Here is a 20,202-nt window from a genome sequence, read left to right on the forward strand (position 1 = left end):
ACCCATATTCTTCTAAATATCTTCTTTTGTGTAGCAGAAGAAAGAAATTCATACAGATTTGGAACAACATGAGGGTGAGTAAATGATGACAGAATTTTCATTTTTTGGGTGAACCATCCCTTTAAGAGACAAAATTATCAAAGTTTCAGCCAACACAATAACAGCACATTGTAAAAATGGTATATGTACAGGGCACATGTGACCAGTATATTAAATAATATTAAGTCCTCTATATCTAATTAAAATGAAAAATCTACACTTAAGGATGCTGCTTTTGAAATGTATTGCTTTCCATTGAGCAGCTGACATGCAGTTTGTTTCTAGAATTTGCATCCTTTTGTTACGTATTTAAATAAAGATGTTTTAACTGACAGAACTATTTACAAAATGTATAAACATTAAGAAAGATATTTTGTGTGCAATTTGACACATTTTCACATTGAGTTCAAGACTTCCACAAGGGGGCGATGTTACAAGGTCCGCAACATCAAATCCAATGTCGAGTTCACACCGTTTGAGAAGACGTCGTGTTTGATTGGACTCTGTCGTACCTCTCAGCTTTTGGTTGGCTCTGGGTTCTTCTCCCTATTCTGGGAATAAGTGGATAGTAAAGAGAACTGTTACTTCTTGCAGGTTTTTGGGGGTTAAAATTAGCTCTTGCCTATCACATGGAAGCTTGTTTGCGCCACGAAATAAGAAAGATAAAAAAAAAGGTAATTGTACCTTTTTATCTCACAGTTCGGACCTTTTCCCCTCAGAAGTGCGAGTTTATAGCTCTCAATTCGGACTTTATAACTTGAAATTGTGAGTTTACATATTACAATTCTGAGAGGGAAAAAAGTCCGAATTGCAATTCTGAGGAAAAAAGTAGTTATTTTTTTATTCCGTGATGGAAACAAGAATACCATGATAATAATAGCTACAAGTTGGCACATTCGACAGCATTTAAAACAAATTTGATTACCACAAAAAATAATTTCGTCTTGCTTTTCGTTTTCGAGGTTACGATGAGTAGCTACATCATCTTTGCGAATTTTGTTTGTTGTTGTTGGGTTTTTTTCCACACTAAAATGTTATCTTTTTCCCCCAAACACTGCTGTTAACATGCATATTGTGGCTATACTTTTGAAACAAAATATTTGTTAAAGTACAAATTGGCACCCCCACTTCCATATTAAGTGTCACGTGCTGAATCGTTCACTCAACCGATTCGTTCAACCAACGAATCAAACGGTTCTGCTGTTTGGAACAACTTTCGTTGGCGGAGCAAAAACGGTTACAATATTGTGTCAAAAATGTAAGTTATTCAATATTAAGGTCTTGTTTACAAAAGTGCTGTATAAAAGCAAGCAATATTGCACTAGTTTTCCGAATACCAGTACTCCAGTGTTTACAGTACAGCTGCGGCTTGCTCGTGTGATATTGCTTTAAATTATCTCGACTTGACGACTTCCATTGTAAATTCATTAGAGGGACGAAAAATAGTTTTCTGTGGTAATCTATCCTGCGTGTTTTTTATCATGTTGATAAAATTTGTATTGAATCCGAAACCTTACAGTGTCAAAAGCGCTCGTGACTCACTTATAGATGTAATAGATGACCACACCAAGCACCACTATAAGGAGGAGGGCCATGATGACCACAGCGGCGATCATGCCCTTTTCTTCCCTGCTGTGTACGAAACTGAACAGCTGATACTGCTCACATCTGCTGCCCTCATAGTTCGCACTGCAGCTACACGACAGGGAAAGGTTTCAAGCAAAACACTTCATTAAAAAGGTATGCGAAATGATAAGTGATAGAATAAAACAATAGATTTTCTGTTCGTGAAGACACTTACACACAGGTGGGTGTGGACACAGAATGTATTTTAAAGCATGTTCCTCCATTCATGCAAAAGTTGGCTTCTGACCCAGTGCAGGGGGCACCATGTTCTGTAATAAGAGGAAATACAAAGGAAACACGGATGCATTATTGATCAAGCTCATTTTTCCCCATAGAGCAGTTTGTTTTTTATTTTGCATTTTATTTGCATTTGCATTTCAGGGATTCCCCATTATGGAAACACAAAATCATGTGTGATGTGCACATGATATTGTATTTTATATCAAATTATTTTTATATTACTATCTTTAATATTTACTTTAATTTATGTGTGTATTGTTATTAATTACCTGCCATCATGAGAAATACCGAATAGATCTTCTCGAATGAGAATTTTAACTAACAGCAGTCACTTATGATCACCTGAGAACAAAAGGAAATGTTATGGTCAGGTTACATTACACTTATTACAGCATCCACATTATTGTTAATTATATTGGTTGCTTTCAAAGATGTCAACTTTCAAACAGAATATAAATGCTATATGTAAGGGATGATGGTCATCCTATCCGTCAACATTAATCCGGATTGGGTCGATTTAATAATAATATTTATTATTATTAAAAATTGAATATTAAATAGTATTTTTATATTAACCATTAAAATATATATATATATATATATATATATATATATAATGTATGTATGTATATATGTATGTATGTATGTATATGTATGTATGTATGTATGTATATGTATATATATATATGTATGTATGTATGTGTGTATATATATATATATATATATATATATATGTGTGTATCTATATGTATATGTATATATATATGTGTGTATATATATATATATATATATATATATATATATATATAGCTTATTTTTAAAGATATATTCATATATACTATAATTATATTAAGTATAACAATATCTCTATTTTAGCACCCAGTTGACTGTATTGGCTCTGTAATATAAAGACATTTTATTTATAAATAAATACTTAAGATTTCTTTAATAACTACATTGTTTCTCCTAGACAGCAGTAAGATTAGAAGGAGAGCAAATCAAGTCTCCTGCTTTTCAGATTCTTTCTTTCTTTCTTTCTTGAGCAAAAGATCCTAATAATGTCACATGTCTCCTCTAAAGTTTCGAAAGAGATCTCAACTGTGGCCAGACTCACCTTAAACGTTTTCTTCAAGACTGGTCCTAACTTTTTTAAAGTGAGTTACATAAGAAGGTCGATTGGTCTAATTTGAGTCTGAAAAGTAAGATTACCTCTTGTCTAACTGCTAGTTGGTCAGACTAGTTCTTAAGACACAGTCTTAACCAGTGTTGAGGGTAACGCACTAAAAGTAACTTGAGTTACGTAATCAGATTACTTTTTGAAGTAACTAGTAAAGTAATGCATTACTTTTTCAATTTACAACAAAATATCTAAGTTACTTTTTCAAAAAAAAAAAATCCATTTATTTACATTATACCCAAACCTGTGATAATTAAATATATTAAATTACACAAATATACTTTATGCATTTAATCTCACTTTATTTACCAATGGTTTGTTTGAGCTGCGTCTTTACTGTACAGGCGTAAATATGCATTTCCTTCAGCCTGAGGCTTATTCATTCACTTTTAATGTGAAAGGACCTTTACATTTGACAAAAATAGAACTTTTTTAGTTGTTATTAAAAAACAAAAAGAAAGCCCAGCCCAGGTGAGAAAAAGTAACGCAAAAGTAACATAATACATTATTTTCCATAAAAAGTAACTAAGTAATGCAATTAGTTACTTTTTTAGTGAGTAACGCAATATTGTAATGCAGTACTTTTAAAAGTGTCTTTCCCCAATACTAGTCTAATAACATAGTGGCTAAGTTTATGCAACTGGCCCCTGGCAGTCTCAAACTGTGTTCAGATTTGCCAAGATACCAAAATCTAGAATCAAACGTCAAAAATTTCAATTTGACTATTTCTTATCAAATTCCACATTGATTTAATAATAGCTCTGCACTCATACTGTATGTCTCATTTGTGTCTGTTGTAGTTTCTCCCAATAAATTTTAAGATAACAACTCCTAAGACAAAGTTGATATTTAAATGAAACATTACTCAGAACTCCATTAAGTGTCCCAGAACAATATCATTTTTTAAAAATATCTGTTTCAGTACTCACCTGTTTACCAGTTTTGGCTTGACTTCATTCAATTTTAGAAGGCTTTAGTTTTAGAAAACTCTCAAATCCTAATGACACGCTGTATTTCAGGGAAATGTCAGTGTAAACTTACCTTCCAGGTGAAATTCAGTGCAGGTGAGTCACCTTGTCTTCCTCAAATATATTCTGAGCTAAACGTCAGTGTGCGGTTCAGAGTCACATAAACGCGGTGGGCGGATCCCTTTGAGCGCAGAAATGTTGAGATTGCTGTTTGTCCACATTTGTGAATGGAACAATTCTCCTTGTGCGTTGGTGGAACGTAATGATGAGAGTTAATTTATAGGGAATTACCTGCCGTTGCATCACAAACTTCCAAGACAAAAAGACATTAAAACTTTCTGTAAAGTATAGCCACTCTGATTGCATCACCATGTTTATTCCATCTTTTTGGATTTTTAAAGGGTTTAAGCATCTAAGATTGGGTCACGAAGTGTCTTGGATTGTAATGTTTGAGGTTTCTTCAGATATGTATTTATAGAAACTGTGGGGTGTTACTGTTATTTTAAGTGCATTAAGAGCAGGTGTGGTCCCATACTCTCAGTGAGACTGCTTCTCTCTCTCTCTCTCTCTCTCTCTCTCTCTCTCTGTGTAGACCGGCTGGGTTTGGTGTCAGACTCAGGTATGCTAGGTATTCTAATGGGGAAGTTTTGTGCGCCACAGGTATGCGTGGAATCGTGGGAACTTTGCAGACTTTAATCTTGGCTTGTTTACATTCCTCGTTTAAAGGGCACACGAGGGACAAAAGGAGACGTCATGCCGTGTCACTGAAAACCGTTAGAACGGCATAATTTTGAGATGCCACAAGGCCAAATTACCTCAACTTTAAATAATGAAAAAGAACAGAAATGTGTTAAAAAAAAAAAAAAACACACACACACACACACACACATATATATATATATATATATATATATATATATATATACACATACACAGTGGGTACGGAAAGTATTCAGACCCCCTTAAATTTTTCACTCTTTGTTATATTGCAGCCATTTGCTAAAATCATTTAAGTTCATTTTTTCCTCATTAATGTACACACAGCACCCCATATTGACAGAAAAACACAGAATTGTTGACATTTCTGCAGATTTATTAAAAAAGAAAAACTGAAATATCACATGGTCCTAAGTATTCAGACCCTTTGCTGTGACACTCATATATTTAACTCAGGTGCTGTCCATTTCTTCTGATCATCCTTGAGATGGTTCTACACCTTCATTTGAGTCCAGCTGTGTTTGATTATACTGATTGGACTTGATTAGGAAAGCCACACACCTGTCTATATAAGACCTTACAGCTCACAGTGCATGTCAGAGCAAATGAGAATCATGAGGTCAAAGGAACTGCCTGAAGAGCTCAGAGACAGAATTGTGGCAAGGCACAGATCTGGCCAAGGTTACAAAAAAATTTCTGCTGCACTTAAGGTTCCTAAGAGCACTGTGGCCTCCATAATCCTTAAATGGAAGACGTTTGGGACGACCAGAACTCTTCCTAGAGCTGGCCGTCCGGCCAAACTGAGCTATCGGGGGAGAAGAGCCTTGGTGAGAGAGGTAAAGAAGAACCCAAAGATCACTGTGGCTGAGCTCCAGAGATGCAGTCGGGAGATGGGAGAAAGTTGTAGAAAGTCAACCATCACTGCAGCCCTCCACCAGTCGGGGCTTTATGGCAGAGTGGCCCTGACGGAAGCCTCTCCTCAGTGCAAGACACATGAAAGCCCGCATGGAGGACTCCAAGATGGTGAGAAATAAGATTCTCTGGTCTGATGAGACCAAGATAGAACTTTTTGGCCTTAATTCTAAGCGGTATGTGTGGAGAAAACCAGGCACTGCTCATCACCTGTCCAATACAGTCCCAACAGTGAAGCATGGTGGTGGCAGCATCATGCTGTGGGGGTGTTTTTCAGCTGCAGGGACAGGACGGCTGGTTGCAATCGAGGGAAAGATGAATGCGGCCAAGTACAGGGATATCCTGGACGAAAACCTTCTCCAGAGTGCTCAGGACCTCAGACTGGGCCGAAGGTTTTCCTTTCCAACAAGACAATGACCCTAAGCACACAGCTAAAATAACGAAGGAGTGGCTTCACAACAACTCCGTGACTGTTCTTGAATGGCCCAGCCAGAGCCCTGACTTAAACCCAATTGAGCATCTCTGGAGAGACCTAAAAATGGCTGTCCACCAATGTTTACCATCCAACCTGACAGAACTGGAGAGGATCTGCAAGGAGGAATGGCAGAGGATCCCCAAATCCAGGTGTGAAAAACTTGTTGCATCTTTCCCAAAAAGACTCATGGCTGTATTAGATCAAAAGGGTGCTTCTACTAAATACTGAGCAAAGGGTCTGAATACTTAGGACCATGTGATATTTCAGTTTTTCTTTTTTAATAAATCTGCAGAAATATATATATATATATATATATATAATTTATTTATTTTTTGTGGTGCAATGAAATGATTGTTAAAAAAAATATAATTCATGAAGTTTGCCTTTATTCTGCAAACTACTGACAACATTTCTTCCAAATTTTAAATAAAAATATTGTCATTTAGAGCATTTATGTGCAGAAAAACTGGTCAAAATAATGAAAAAAGATGACCTAAAGTAATGCAAAGAAAACAATTTGATATTCATTTTTAAACAACACAATACTAATATTTTAACTTAGGAAGAGTTCAGAAATCAATATTTGGTGGAATAACCCTGATTTTCAGTCACCGCTTTCATGCGTCTTGGCACAATCCCGATGAGTCGGTCACATTGCTGTTGGGCGACTTTATGCTACTCCTGGCAAAAAAGGTTCAGGCAGCTTGGCTTCATTTAATGGCTTACATTGCAGAGGTTTTCAGTGGGGTTCAGGTTAGAAGATGGCCATGACTGGGTCTTGATCTGGTGGTCCTCCGTCCACACCTTGATTGGCCTGGCTGTGTGGATTGGAGCATCATCCTGCACGGAAAACCATCATCCTTCGAGTTGGGGAACATTGTCAGAGCACGTGTTTTGAGTTATGCGTCCTTCACAAAGACAGATCTGCCCAATTCTAGAATTACTGAAGAACCACCAGATCATCACCAGTCCTCCACCAGATTACACAGTGATTGAGAGAATGTGGGTTGTAGGCCACTCCAGGTCACTGTCTAACCATTAGAGGACCAGGTTTTGGGCAAAGCTGAAGATCAGAATCAGGCAGATCTGTCTTTGTGAAGGATGCGTGACTCAAGCCATGTACAAGGTTATCCTTGAAGAAAACATGCTTCCTTTAGCTCTGACAATGTTCCCCAACTCGAAGGATTTTTTTGTGCAGGACAATGCTCCAATCCACACAGCCAGGCCAATCAAGGTGTGGATGGAGGACCACCAGATCAAGATCCTGTCATGGCCATGACACACTCCAGACCTGAACCTCAATGAAAACTGCTGGAATGTAAGCCATTAAAGGGTTAGTTTCTGTCATTAATTACTCAATACCCTCATCTCATTCCAAACCCGTAAGACCTCTGTTCATCTTCGGAACACAAATTAAGATATTTTTGAAAAATACCGAGAAGTTTCTGAACCACACATTGGCAGCAACGTCATTTCACCTTTCAAGCCCAAGAAAGGTAGTAAAGACATTGTTAAAATAGTCCATGTGACTACAGTAGTTCAACCTTAATGTGAAGCAACGAGAATACTTTTTGTGCGCAAAAACAAACAAAATAATGACTTTATTAAACAATTTCTTCTCTTCCCTGTCAGTCTCCTATGCTGTTGATGTGGTAAACAGTTCAGAGCTTCCGTGTTTACGTCAGAACAAGACTCAGTATTGGACGACGTTGTTCATGTGAGCAGCATGATGCATGCATGTGATGCTGACACAGGAGCTGTCCAATAATGTAGTCTGCGTTCTGACAAAGAACACGGAAGCTCTGCACTGTGTTTACTACGTCAACAGCATAGGAGAATGACATTATTTTAGTTTTGTTTTTGTGCACAAAAAGTATTCTCATCGCTTCATAACATTAAGGTTGAAATACTGTAGTCACATGGACTATTTTAACAATGTCTTTACTACGTTTCTGGGCCTTGAAAGGTGAAATGACGTTGCTGCCTATGTGTTCAGAAACCTCTCGGATTTCCACAAAAATATCTTAATTTGTGTTCCGAAGATGAACGAAGATCTTACGGATGTGGAACGATATGAGGGTGAGTAATTAATGACAGAAATTTCATTTTTGGGTGAACTAACCCTTTAAATAAAGACAAGCTGTTTGAATTTTTTTTCACCAGGAGTGGCATAAAGTCGCCCAACAGCAATGTGAGAGACTGATAGAAATCATGCCAAGACGCATGAAAGCTGTGATTGGAAATCAGGGTTATTCCACCAAATACTGATTATTTTTTATTTTTTATTTTTTTAAAGATTTATTTTTGGCGTTTTTGCCTTTATTATGATAGGACAGTGATTAGACAGGAAGCGAAGTGGGATAGAGAGAGGGTGACGGGATCGGGAAAGGACCACGAGCCGGGACTCGAACTTCGGTTGCCCAAAGCGCATTGGCGCTACATGTCGGCGGCGACCAAATACTGATTTCAGAACTCTTTCTAAGTTAAAACATTAGTATTGTGTTGTTTAAAAGGGAATATAAACTTTTTTTTTTTTTTTTTTTTTTTTTTTGCATTATTCGAGGTCTGAAAACATGGCATCTTTTTTCGTTATTTTGACAATGTTATTTTCTGCAAATAAATGCTCTAAATGACAATATTTGTCATTTATTTGCAGTATATACCTATTAAATAATTTGGGACCGGTAAGATTTTTTTTTTTAAAGGAAAGAAATATTTTTATTCAGCAAAAATGTTATTGATAATTGACAGTAAAGACATTTATATTGTTACAAAAGATTTCTATTTCAAATAAATGCTGTTCTTTTGAACTTTCTATTCATCAAAGAATCATGAAAAAAAAATATTATGGTTTATACAAAAATATTAAGCAGCACAATTGTTTTCAACATTGATAATAAGAAATGTTTCTTGAGCAGCAAATCAGCATATTAGAATAATTTCTGAAGGATCATGTGACACTGAAGACTGAAGTAATGATGCTGAAAATTTAGCTTTGCCATCACAGGAATGTTTAAGAATATAGCCTAATATAATAAATAAAATGCCTATTAAAATAGAAAATAGTTATTTTAATTTTAAATATTTCACAATAATACTGTTTCACTGTATTTTGATCAAATAAATGCAGCCTTGGTGAGCATAAGAGACTTATTACTTAAAGTAAATTATTGGCTATATTTTTCAGCATGAAGCACAATATGAATATGAAAAATGACAGTATGTATAGTGGTATGATATTATTAAAGTAGTTTGATCACACCAGAAATATGTTAGTATGATGACACTAGTGTAGTTGAATGATGCGCATTATAAAAAGTATGATAAATACAGAAAAATAAAGATTCCAAAAGGGGTTTTCACATGTGAAGCCATAGAAGAACCATGTTTGGTTCCCCAAAGAACTTTCAGTGAAAAATGTTCTTGGTGTGAAGAACATTTTAAAATTCTAAAGAACATTTCCACTAAAGAACCTTGAAACTTTCATGGATAAGGTTCTTCATGGTGCCAATAAAGAACCTTTATTGTTTAGAGTGATATTATGATGGCATTACTATAGTAAGATAGTATTATAGTCTGGTAGTATTATCTGAAAGTCTGAAGCAGTTTTGTACAAGAGCAGTCAGCAGAACCTTGTTTTGTTTCTTTCTTACTCGATCTCCATCTCTCTCACTGTCTCACACGCAAATCCCCGATCAATAGTCATGTTTGAAACGCATTTCTCACATCTCAATGTCACCCCTGCCATCTCCATATGCTCAGTCATGACTCATGACAGCTGTTGACGTTATTCTACATGATTGATGTGTGTTTGCAGCAGCACGCAGTATAGAAATTCTCACGGAATGACACGCGCGTATCGAGAATATAGGACATTGTCATGGAAATGCAAGCGAGATACTCGCACCTCAGCGGGCAGTAAGGTGTTTTGATGGATGCGAGGTTATCCCGAAGAACATTTGCCATCCCTCGGACAGAAAACCAATAGAAAAGCGTTTTCTCTACGTAATGAATCCCCTCCTCCTCCTCCTCCGACATAACGGAGCGATGCTGGCGTTCATGCTTCAATCGAATCGCGGCTTCAGCACGATGGAGACGGAGTCCCTGGCGTGAATTGAAGGGGGAAGCCCTCAGCACAACACAAAATATACACAATGCGCTCCTCCTGTCGCGAATACGATGCCTTTCTCTGGATGGTTGGACTCCTAATATCATCTCCCTGAGCGATGATGCTTGTGTTACGGCTCGCCTTTGCTCAACGTCCGCTTTATTCGCGAAAGAAGCAGCAGAACGGATGCTTGACCACTGCGAAACTGTCTTCACGCATCAAGCCTCTTCTGAATATTGGCAAGGGACACGTTATCATAACCACGAGGGCCAGGGAGACACGATTAAAGTTTCAACGATGTAAATCGAGGTAGGTCAGCCCTTGGAGACGAGCATTTCATCACTGCTTATTCTTCCTTTCATTCTACCAATTATTGGCTTAATAGGTGTTTGCTGTTATTTTGGTAATTGCATCACTAAATCAGCTGTCATGGTGCTGAGGAACCGCTATAATCAGAAGACCTCACTTCATCCAATAGCTCCTCTTTAGGCCTGGGAAATACAAGACATGTCTTCCATTTTCAGATGTAATAGCCTTTATTATAGTGCGCATTAATATGTTGTGTTTATGGGGGATTTTTGGTCATTCCTGACAAGTAAGGAAATCTGGGTTGTAGCTTGGAGAAGCACGTCAAAATGACACGAAATGGTTCCATCGCCATGTTGCATGTTTTGCTTTCATGTTGCCTGAATATGTTCCGTCTGATCAAGTTCACTGCTAAACTTGTCATGCTGAACTGATAGTGGCGTACGAACTTTGATTCTGTAGGTCCATTGTAGGTCTTTGGGCACGTGGTCAACACAACAAATCAAAATGAGCATTGATGTGAGACGTGCATGATTCAAATCTGGCAACTGACCAATAATTAATTCGTTATATTTGTTGTTTTTAATCTGGAAGGAGTTAGCCTACATCATGCACTGCAGGTACACAACCTGAATTGCCCTTCAGCTAGTAGATATTGAAGAGTAGCGTGCGTTCCGTTTAATATGGAATCATCCCGTATTTAAGACATCAAAGGAGCGTTCCGTATTAAACACATAGGCCTACGGAACGCAGTTTGTCCCGTATTTTGCGTAGGCTTATGCCTACCTGAATATGAGAGGCCATGGCATATCAAACTCTACACTGAGTTAATCATCTCTCTTTCTTCTTTTTCTTCTTCTTCTTTGAACAATCATTGATTTGCAAACATAGCCCTTTTTGAGGAAGGCTTTAATCAAACAGTGAAAACTCTTTAATTAATTGTCTTCAGAACACAAACGAAGGTCTTTGATGAAATCTGAGAGCTTTCTGTCCCTCCTTAGACTACGCAACTACTTTCAAGCCCCAGAAAGCTAGAAAAGACATCATTAAAGTAATCCATGTGACTCCGGTGGTTTAACCTCAATTTTATAAAGCGACGCGACTCACGCGAGTGCTTTGTTTGCACAAAAAACACAATTTACAACTTTATTTACAAAATATTAATCTTCAACGTGCATTAAAATGAATTAATTCAGGCAAAAATAAATTGCTAAATAAAACTTTGGTTCCATCTGCTAACATTATTAGTTAAATACATTAACATGAACTAACAATGGACAATACTTCTAAAGCATTTATTAATCGTGTATTTCAGTGTTTACTAATAGACCATATTATTAAAATCAAAAGTTGTATCTGTTAATATTATTTGTTGGGCCTGAGCTAACATGAATGAACAGCACACTGACTGTAATTTTTTCCCCTCAGGTCACTTAAAATGTGCTTTATGTCCTAATGTATAAATTAACAAAATTTGTGACCCGTGCTGGCGAAATGAGTTCGCAATGAGCAGATTTTCACAATCTGTATTAAAGGATTAGTTCACTTTGAAATGAAAATTAGCCCAAGCCCAACAGTCTGAGATATTTTATATACTGACGCATCCAAGTTTTATAATGGTAGTGAACAGGGGTCACGAGTATGAGCTAAAGAAAGTGCTTCCATCCACATCCATCCATCATAAACATACTCCACACGGCTCCGGGGGGTTAATAAAGTCCTTCTGAAGTGAAGCGATGCGTTTGTGTAAAAAAAAAAAAAAAAAAATCCATATTTAACAAGTTAAGAAGTAAAATATCTAGCTTCCGCCAAACCGCCTTCTGTATTCAACGTACGAAGAAAGTGTAAAACTTTTGTGGTTCAAAAAGCTTATGCTACGTCCTATGCCTTCCCTATTCAACCTATGGAAAAAGTCTAACTGACGGGACGCCAGTTTACACTTTCTTTGTCACTTGAATAAGGAAGGCGGTCTGGCGGAAGCTAGATATTTTACTTGTTAAATATGATTTTTTTTACACAAACGCATCGCTTCGGAGCCGTGTGAAGTACACGTATATGATGGATGGATGTGGATGGAAGCACTTTCTTCAGCTCATACTCGTGACCCCTCTTTACTGCCATTATAAAGCTCGGATGCGTCAGGATATTTATTAATATAACTCAAATTGTGTTCATCAGAAAGAAGAAAGTCATATACACCTAGGATGGCTTGAGGATGAGTAAAGCTTGGGCGAATTTTCATTTGAAAGTGAACTAATACTTTAAAATGATGTATGACTTGTTGGAATCAGAGAACAAATGACTGAGCTACACTTGTTTGAAATCGATAGAGTCCGCAAAGTCAATTTTGAGAAAATTCGAGTTAAAGTTTTCTAAAGGTTCCGAAACGAAATCATCTAGCAACCATACCTTAAAATCCCTGGTAATAACACCTAATTTGGCACACACCTCGTCAAAGCCAAATATCTATGGAAAAAATATATTCAACTTTTTTTTTTCAATATTTTACTTTAATATTTTGAAGTACTGTAATTCTATTTATATGTGTATATCAGGATCGCACGCTGTCTGAGGCGTCTTTGTACGCGCGCTTCGGATCTGTCAGTCAGCGCGAGTCAGATCATTTTGTTTACATCAGCATGAGTTTGAAAATCACATTTCATTGGTTCAGTTTCTTGCCATCAAAAATTCGCAATGAATACTCACAAAGCTGGAATGCTGCGCTTTAAAACGATACCAAACTTGTGCTGAGGGGAAGCGCAAGCAGAGAAAAACTGGACAAAGGAAAGGTACTCCTCTCAGAAAACGAACAAATAAAGATACTTTTAGATGTTTAATTGCTATTTGAAGCATTAGGATCGCTAGACGAGGGCTTAATGAACAAATTTTTGTGAAAACCTCAAATTTGACCAAAAATTAAATTTTTGACTTGTTTTGGCTGTAGCTCGAAATTAGCCCATGCGCATTCCGACTCATTTTGTCAGCACGGGTCACATTTTGTTTAGAACAACAGAATTATTTCAGAATTACCAGGTCCAGGTGTCACATACTTTTAAGTCTTAGAAATGTTTAATAGTTTTTTTTTTTTATCATTATTGTCCACAACAAAAAATACAGACCATTGTTGAGCTTCTGAGACAACATGCCCCAATAGTGGTCATAATAGGAGCTTTCAAATAAATGATCTATAATAGGCTAAATTTAGTCATTAAAATAATTATCTAAAAAAAAAAAAAATTTGTGAAACAACAAAAATAAAAAAGTAACATACAAAATTAGCTTTGTTTCTATTCACAGAAATTAATTATTTAATTAAATTAATTAGAAAAGCATGAAAGCAGTTCAACCTCTTAATATCTGTAAAAATGTTTGTTAATATGTAAATCTAGTTTGGAGGACAGGATTCACAATAAAATATATAATTTCAAACACATTTGGACTTTTAACTTCTTTTGAGAAAATGTTAATCAAATTTAATATTAATGTAAACATTTTAAATATATATATATATATATATATCATCTGTTAAGCATTATATAGTGTAATAATGCTTGTTAATGCTTTTTAGAAAGTGTTTTTTCACTAGCATGAGTCGCCAATAGCACCTTTTGCCTAAACAAGAAATGCAAAAGCGAACCCTCACATCTTCATCTCTCCTCTACCTCGTCCCACTTCCATCTATTCAGATTTGCTGTCTCACTGACCTGTGTACGGTATGCCTTATTTGGCTTAATATGATTTGTCTTGTGTACTAGTTTCACCTCATCCCCCAGCCTGAGGTAATACCTCTTGTAAAACCGCTAGAGTTTGAGACACCATGCGTTTGTCAAGCGGCCTCAGTAAATGAAGCTTTCATCACAGCGCTTCAGTGATTGAAGCTGGTGTTAACCGAGCGCTACAGACCATTCTGTTTATTGATGCCCGTCCGTACTGAGGTTGACAACTTTATCGCACCTTGACACAAAAAAAAGGCCAATCGCAGGCAGGAATTTTGTATAATACTTAGCCAGCTGAAAATCATGCTGTTTGTACAATAATAACTTTTTTTTCCCGAGGCCGAGGTGGTTATTAAATGTGAATGAAACACTATGCACTCAGCTCACAGATGCATACCATATGTAGGACAATAGGAATTGTGGGAATTCAAAGGGCTCGCCTCCTCTTCAAGAATATGTCTTGTCCTGTTTGAGAGACCTCTTTTGAAAGGGCCAAAGCATCTTCTTTAAAAATGCACCATAAAAGTAACCCATATGGCTCATATACCCTGTTTTTTTTTTCTGTCTTCTCTCATATTATAGCTTTGTGTAATGAAAAGACTGTAATTTAAGTCATGTTATTCACTGAAAATAGCTGAATAATGGATCAGTGAGACTCTAATTTGTGAACAAATCAGTCTGATTCATCGTTCTGTTTGATTTGTGGAATGGTTCATTGTAAAGAATCGACTCAAAAGAACAATTTGTTTAATGATTCAGTTCTTAAGTTTGAACTGGATTAGTGAACAAAATGTTTTATATCAGGCAATTCTTTTCAGTTAACTGGACTGAGTGATTCGTTCATGAACTAGACTGATTTGTTCATGATTCGTTTAATGAATCAGACATGTTCACAAATGTCAATGATTCAACATAGCAGTTATCAAATTAAAGTCGACATGAAAATTCACCCTGTCTATATTATATATATTTTCCTCTCATAACCGGATGTATGGTGCCATATTCTCCAATAGGGATATAACGATTCACTCAACTCATGATACGATTCACGATACTGGTTTTATGATTTAACAAAATTAAATTTAAGACAAATTATAAATGAAAAAGTGTTCTTTTATTAATTCTAAGACAAAAATGCTGCTTATTGCTTTGTGAAATTGAAATATCTTGTCAAAAAACAAAACTAAATTGAAATCTTAGAACTAATCCCAAAAAAGGTCCCTCCGATTAGATCTTCCAATGCTGTTTTCTTGGGAGAAGGTTTGTTTCGGCTCAGCTCCTGCTGTGTCTATCTGGTCAAGAGGCTGCAGATATAAGTAAAATCTAAGTACAACAGTGACAGAGGTTTCACATCATTATAAAGGCAAGATTTTAATATTTGAACCTTATTGTAAAATGTCACCAAAACTCTATGTACACATTTAGAAAGAGTACAATAAATACAATACCTGCACAAGCACAGCTTTCTCCTTCAGTCTGTGGAATACATCCTTTCTCTAACATTAGATGAGGCAGACCTGAATAAAATTTCTACGACGGAAACAACCTTATCTTTTGCCATTAAAACAGTTTTCCGTGGCTCTCGCATTCGTCACGGACTGCTATTAGTGTATATTAACATCATCTTCCGGTATCTGCACCTCAACGCTTTCAATTTTAGTCTTTGTAGATGCCACCAAACCTGCATTTGAATGAGGAGTGGTCATCCTCAACATCAGCGCTTACCGCTGCTACGCTTGATGCTCGCCTTGCTCGCTGCTCTCGTGCCTGTAAAGCAGCGTCACAGTAATCAGCGACAGCGCCCCTGCTGTTTAAAATGTGTATCGCGATTCGTTTAACATCTCAACCGACTTGAATTGTCACATATTTTCATCTGACTCGAGGTGCATTGTTACCTCCCTGTTCATTGAGTCCAATTTATTTAGTCTCCAATCATTTACTCTGCCCCTTTCTTACAATTGACTGCAGGCTCACATTCAGATCTGCCTCCATCCTGTCAACAACCAATGGACAGAACCAAGTCTACGTCCTACATTTTAGGGGAAGATTATCGGTGAATAACAACTTTCATAGATATATGATTTAAAAAAACTTGGAATAAAGTGCACAATTCATACAAAGTTCTCTCATGAAACTCTAGATGGCACAGGCTGATAGATCCTTAACTCAATCTGCTTGCAATCACATCATTCTCTATGGGGCACAGCTGATTGGTTCCTGCTGTATCAGTAGCCAATGAGCTCGCTGCTCAACCTTAAAATACTTGGTCAGCATTTGCTGAAGCAGTTGCAGCACGCTTTCAGAAACCCTCCACCTTCCCCAGCTCCACCTGTATAGATCTGCTATGGGTAATTCATGTATGCTATATTGTACAGCAGCAGCATGTCTTACTTGCTCACAGCAGCGTGTCGTGAATGTATTGACAGTAGCAAGTGTCAACAGCGTGGCAGATCTATTCCGCCAAGACCAAACATATCAACATTGTCATATAAATTACCATTCCAAACACTCAGAGTTGTCATGACAGAAATATTGGTTACTTTTATGGCACAGTATATCAAATATTCTGCTAAATGGGGTATGAAGCTTTGCTGAATCATGTAGTAGGCTTACAGCTTTAAACGGTTTCTTCGCTTGATTTAAGTCACAGGTCAGACGTAACTGTGAAGTTAAGCGAGTATTTGATTTCATAACAGATCTAATATCTCGCTTCATTGATTTTATTGCATAAGCGACAATTTCGTCCCTCCACAATGACTGAACTAGATGTTCATGCATTCATAAACACATAGTACGTTTCAGTTTTAGCACGCACAGTAGTTGCTACAGTATATTACAATGTGTATATAGAGTGTATATTGATTTTTATCTGCTTTTCTTCTCAGGTCTGGTATGAGTGAAGTCGCCTCCGTCTAGCACAAACTAGAGCTCACGTTTGAGAGAAGTGAAAGAGGAAGTCCGTTCAGCGTTTGCTGCATATCGCACCATGAGCCAGCCACAGTGAGTGTTCAGACTACATCCTACCTGCTTTATAATGATGTGGAGTGGAGTGTGAGGAATGCTGCTGTGTGTATTGTGTGCAGGGGAGTGTGTTAAATTGTGTTTGCGTGTGTGTGTTTACACTCCAGTAACACTAATTATGTGTTAAGCAATGTATTGTTTAGACTTTTCTGTCCCCCTTTTTTCCGTTTGAATAGTTTTTGGAGTGTAGATTTGTTTGTGTTGCATTTTTCTGAGTAGTTTTTGCTTTATCTCACTTTTTTCATTTTTAGGTTGTGTTACATGAGAAACATGAGCAATATAATTCGTCATACAAATCTGTCATACCAAAAATAGGTCAGAAATTCAGTACTATTGTTAAATATTGAATATATAATATATTATTGATAAAATATATTTCTGTGGAAACTGTAATACTTTTTTCAGGATTCTTTGATGAATACTAAATTCACAAGAACAGCATTTATTTTAAATATTTTTTTCTAAAAGTATAAAAATCTTTATTCTCACTTTTAATTAATTTAATGCATTCATGCTGAATAAAAGTATGAATTTCTTAAAGAAAAATCTTATGGTAGAACGGTAGTGTAAATACATTTAATTTTTATTAGCTTGTTTATCATGGAAATTTCTAGGGTGAACGTACAATGATTGCTGGACAATTTTCGGGCCACTAGCATCATGAAACGGGAAAGGAAAAATAACATTTCTTTTCTAAATAGGTTTTCCCAAATTTTTAAACAGGTTTCTGGTCAGGATGCATTGAATTGGGAGTATTGGGAAGTATTTAACAACAAAACAAATTCATCACCCATAGATAGATGTTAAGAAATCTTTCTTGACAAGGTCAGTCCAGCATATGAACTTTCTTAATTGACTCGTCATCTTCACCGGCAGGAACCGCAGCACATCTCACTCGACATCCATGTGTTTGCTCTGCAGCAGGAGGCGCATGATATCGTAATTTATAGTCACACACTGTTTTGCAGTCAGGCGCTCAGCGTGTCCTCAGATTCATGTGGAGAATGCGAGATCCTTTCTGCCCTTTCCACATCCTTCCAGCCCACAACTGTTCCAGGATCAGCAGCACAGGTGCTGACTCTGCCTTCTTAGGTGAAGTCTTCATGGCGCGACTTTTGCGTTGTGTTCTCACTGAGTCAGAATCAGGCCACCTTACCCCATTTAATTTGATGCAAGTGAAAATGGGTCTGTGAGGTGGATTTACAGTCTGTTCAGTATATTGCATTGCCATGTACAGTAGCTGGTGTTGAAGTGTCCGAAACTTTAAGTTCATAGTGGACTTCAAATGCGACTTGTGAAAATTAGATGGTACAATATAGAGAACGAGGGAAATTTCATTAGTATTTGTAGGTATTTTCACGTAAAGCGTACACGTACGGTTTTGTACATTTGGATAGGCACTGAAAATATTATAGCAACTTTAAAATAAATACAGATGTTTATGAATCCCTTGATGTTCATGACATATCAACCTGTTGGCAGAATCTAAAACATAAACCTTTACATATGCATAACTTCAGAGACATACAAATGTTTACAAATCCTTTAATTTTGATGATGTTTTTGATAAAGGTACAATAGTATCATATTGACGGCACGTAATGCGTAAACCCTTTAATGTACAACTTTAGAGATGTACAAATGTTTACAAATCAAACCCATAAACGTAAAATTTAGTTATGGGTCATTGACGAATAAGGTTTTTAAAAGTATAAAAAAAACAAAAACATAATGGAGATATAATTCATTTTGAAGTTTTATTAAGTGTTAACAATGAGATTATGGTTTTTATAATCAGTTAACAAAATTTTTGTAATTTTTTTTTACAAGATGGACAAAATTTGTCACCAAAAAGTCATTCGGTTTAACCAAATTTTCGGTTTTACCAAATGACACTTTTGGTTATACCGAATGATGATATTTTCAACAATGCTAACCGGCTGATATCTAGCTAGCAAAAGGACGATCAAACATTTTATATTTAGTACAAGTTTTTAAAATATTACAACATTTTTCATGTTTTATAGCGGTTGTACCAAATGACCTGATGTTTCGGGACATGCGTATGAGCAAGTGAAAACATTAATTTTTCAAATAGTTAGAAGAGAGTTAATTACTTTGCTTCATGACCATGTGGTCCTTTGCAGGTGTCTGAATGATGTCACATCCTGTCACATGATACTGATCACATGACTTGATCCAGAATGATCCCTTTATATTGGTTACTCCGAATGACATCAATGAAATTCATTTTTCCGGACATTCTTTCTCATAACAAAGCAAGGACTTCTACAGATAATTTAAATACCATTTTGCACTATGTTGATATATGATGTTATAAAATCATGCCAGAATAAAAAATATATACATTTATTACATTATAAGATATTTTAATCACAAATGAAATGGCTGTATTGGACTTTGGACAGTTAAACCGAATGACCTTTTGACACTTCAAAATCTTTAAAATACCTTTATATGTAGCAAAATATTATTAAAATCTTTTGGATTCAATAAAAGAGATCTAGTTGTACTACCTTACATACTTTGGATGTCAAATCTCTATGGGAAAAGGCCTTTGGACAAAAAAATTACCCGTCACGTCATTGACCCTTATACAGATGTTTACTAATCTTTTGTTGTTGATTAACATTAAATAACATCATATTGACATCACCTAAAACGTAAACCCTTTTATGTATGTACAGCTTTACAGAAATACAAATGTTTACAAGTCCTTTGATGTTGATGTAGTTGACGTGTACGTACAACTTTAGAAACATACAAATATTTACAAATCATTTGATGTTGTTCTTGTTAAGCATGCAGTAGCATCGTATCAACACACCTAAAACCCTTTTTGTCTATGTAAACCTTTACAAACATATGCGTTTACA

At 36.3% G+C, this 20,202-nt stretch overlaps 1 protein-coding gene across 2 annotated transcripts in view; it reads left to right on the forward strand.

The window, feature by feature from the left end:
• The first annotated feature begins 9,574 nt into the window (after positions 1-9,574).
• The window catches only part of tmem266 (transmembrane protein 266), an 88,770-nt gene continuing 78,142 nt past the window's right edge, over positions 9,575-20,202 (forward strand). Inside the window, exons 1-2 of one of the 2 annotated variants that reach the window (XM_051883985.1) lie at positions 9,575-10,571; positions 17,170-17,284. In XM_051883985.1, coding sequence (XP_051739945.1) covers positions 17,271-17,284 — 14 coding nt within the window. In that variant the 5' untranslated portion in view covers positions 9,575-10,571; positions 17,170-17,270. The remainder of the gene's footprint in view (positions 10,572-17,169; positions 17,285-20,202) is intronic. The other variant, XM_051883983.1, reaches the window with a different exon arrangement.

The sequence above is a fragment of the Ctenopharyngodon idella genome, chromosome 24 (genome assembly GCF_019924925.1).
Source record: "Ctenopharyngodon idella isolate HZGC_01 chromosome 24, HZGC01, whole genome shotgun sequence".
NCBI classification, from domain to species: Eukaryota; Metazoa; Chordata; class Actinopteri; order Cypriniformes; family Xenocyprididae; genus Ctenopharyngodon; species Ctenopharyngodon idella.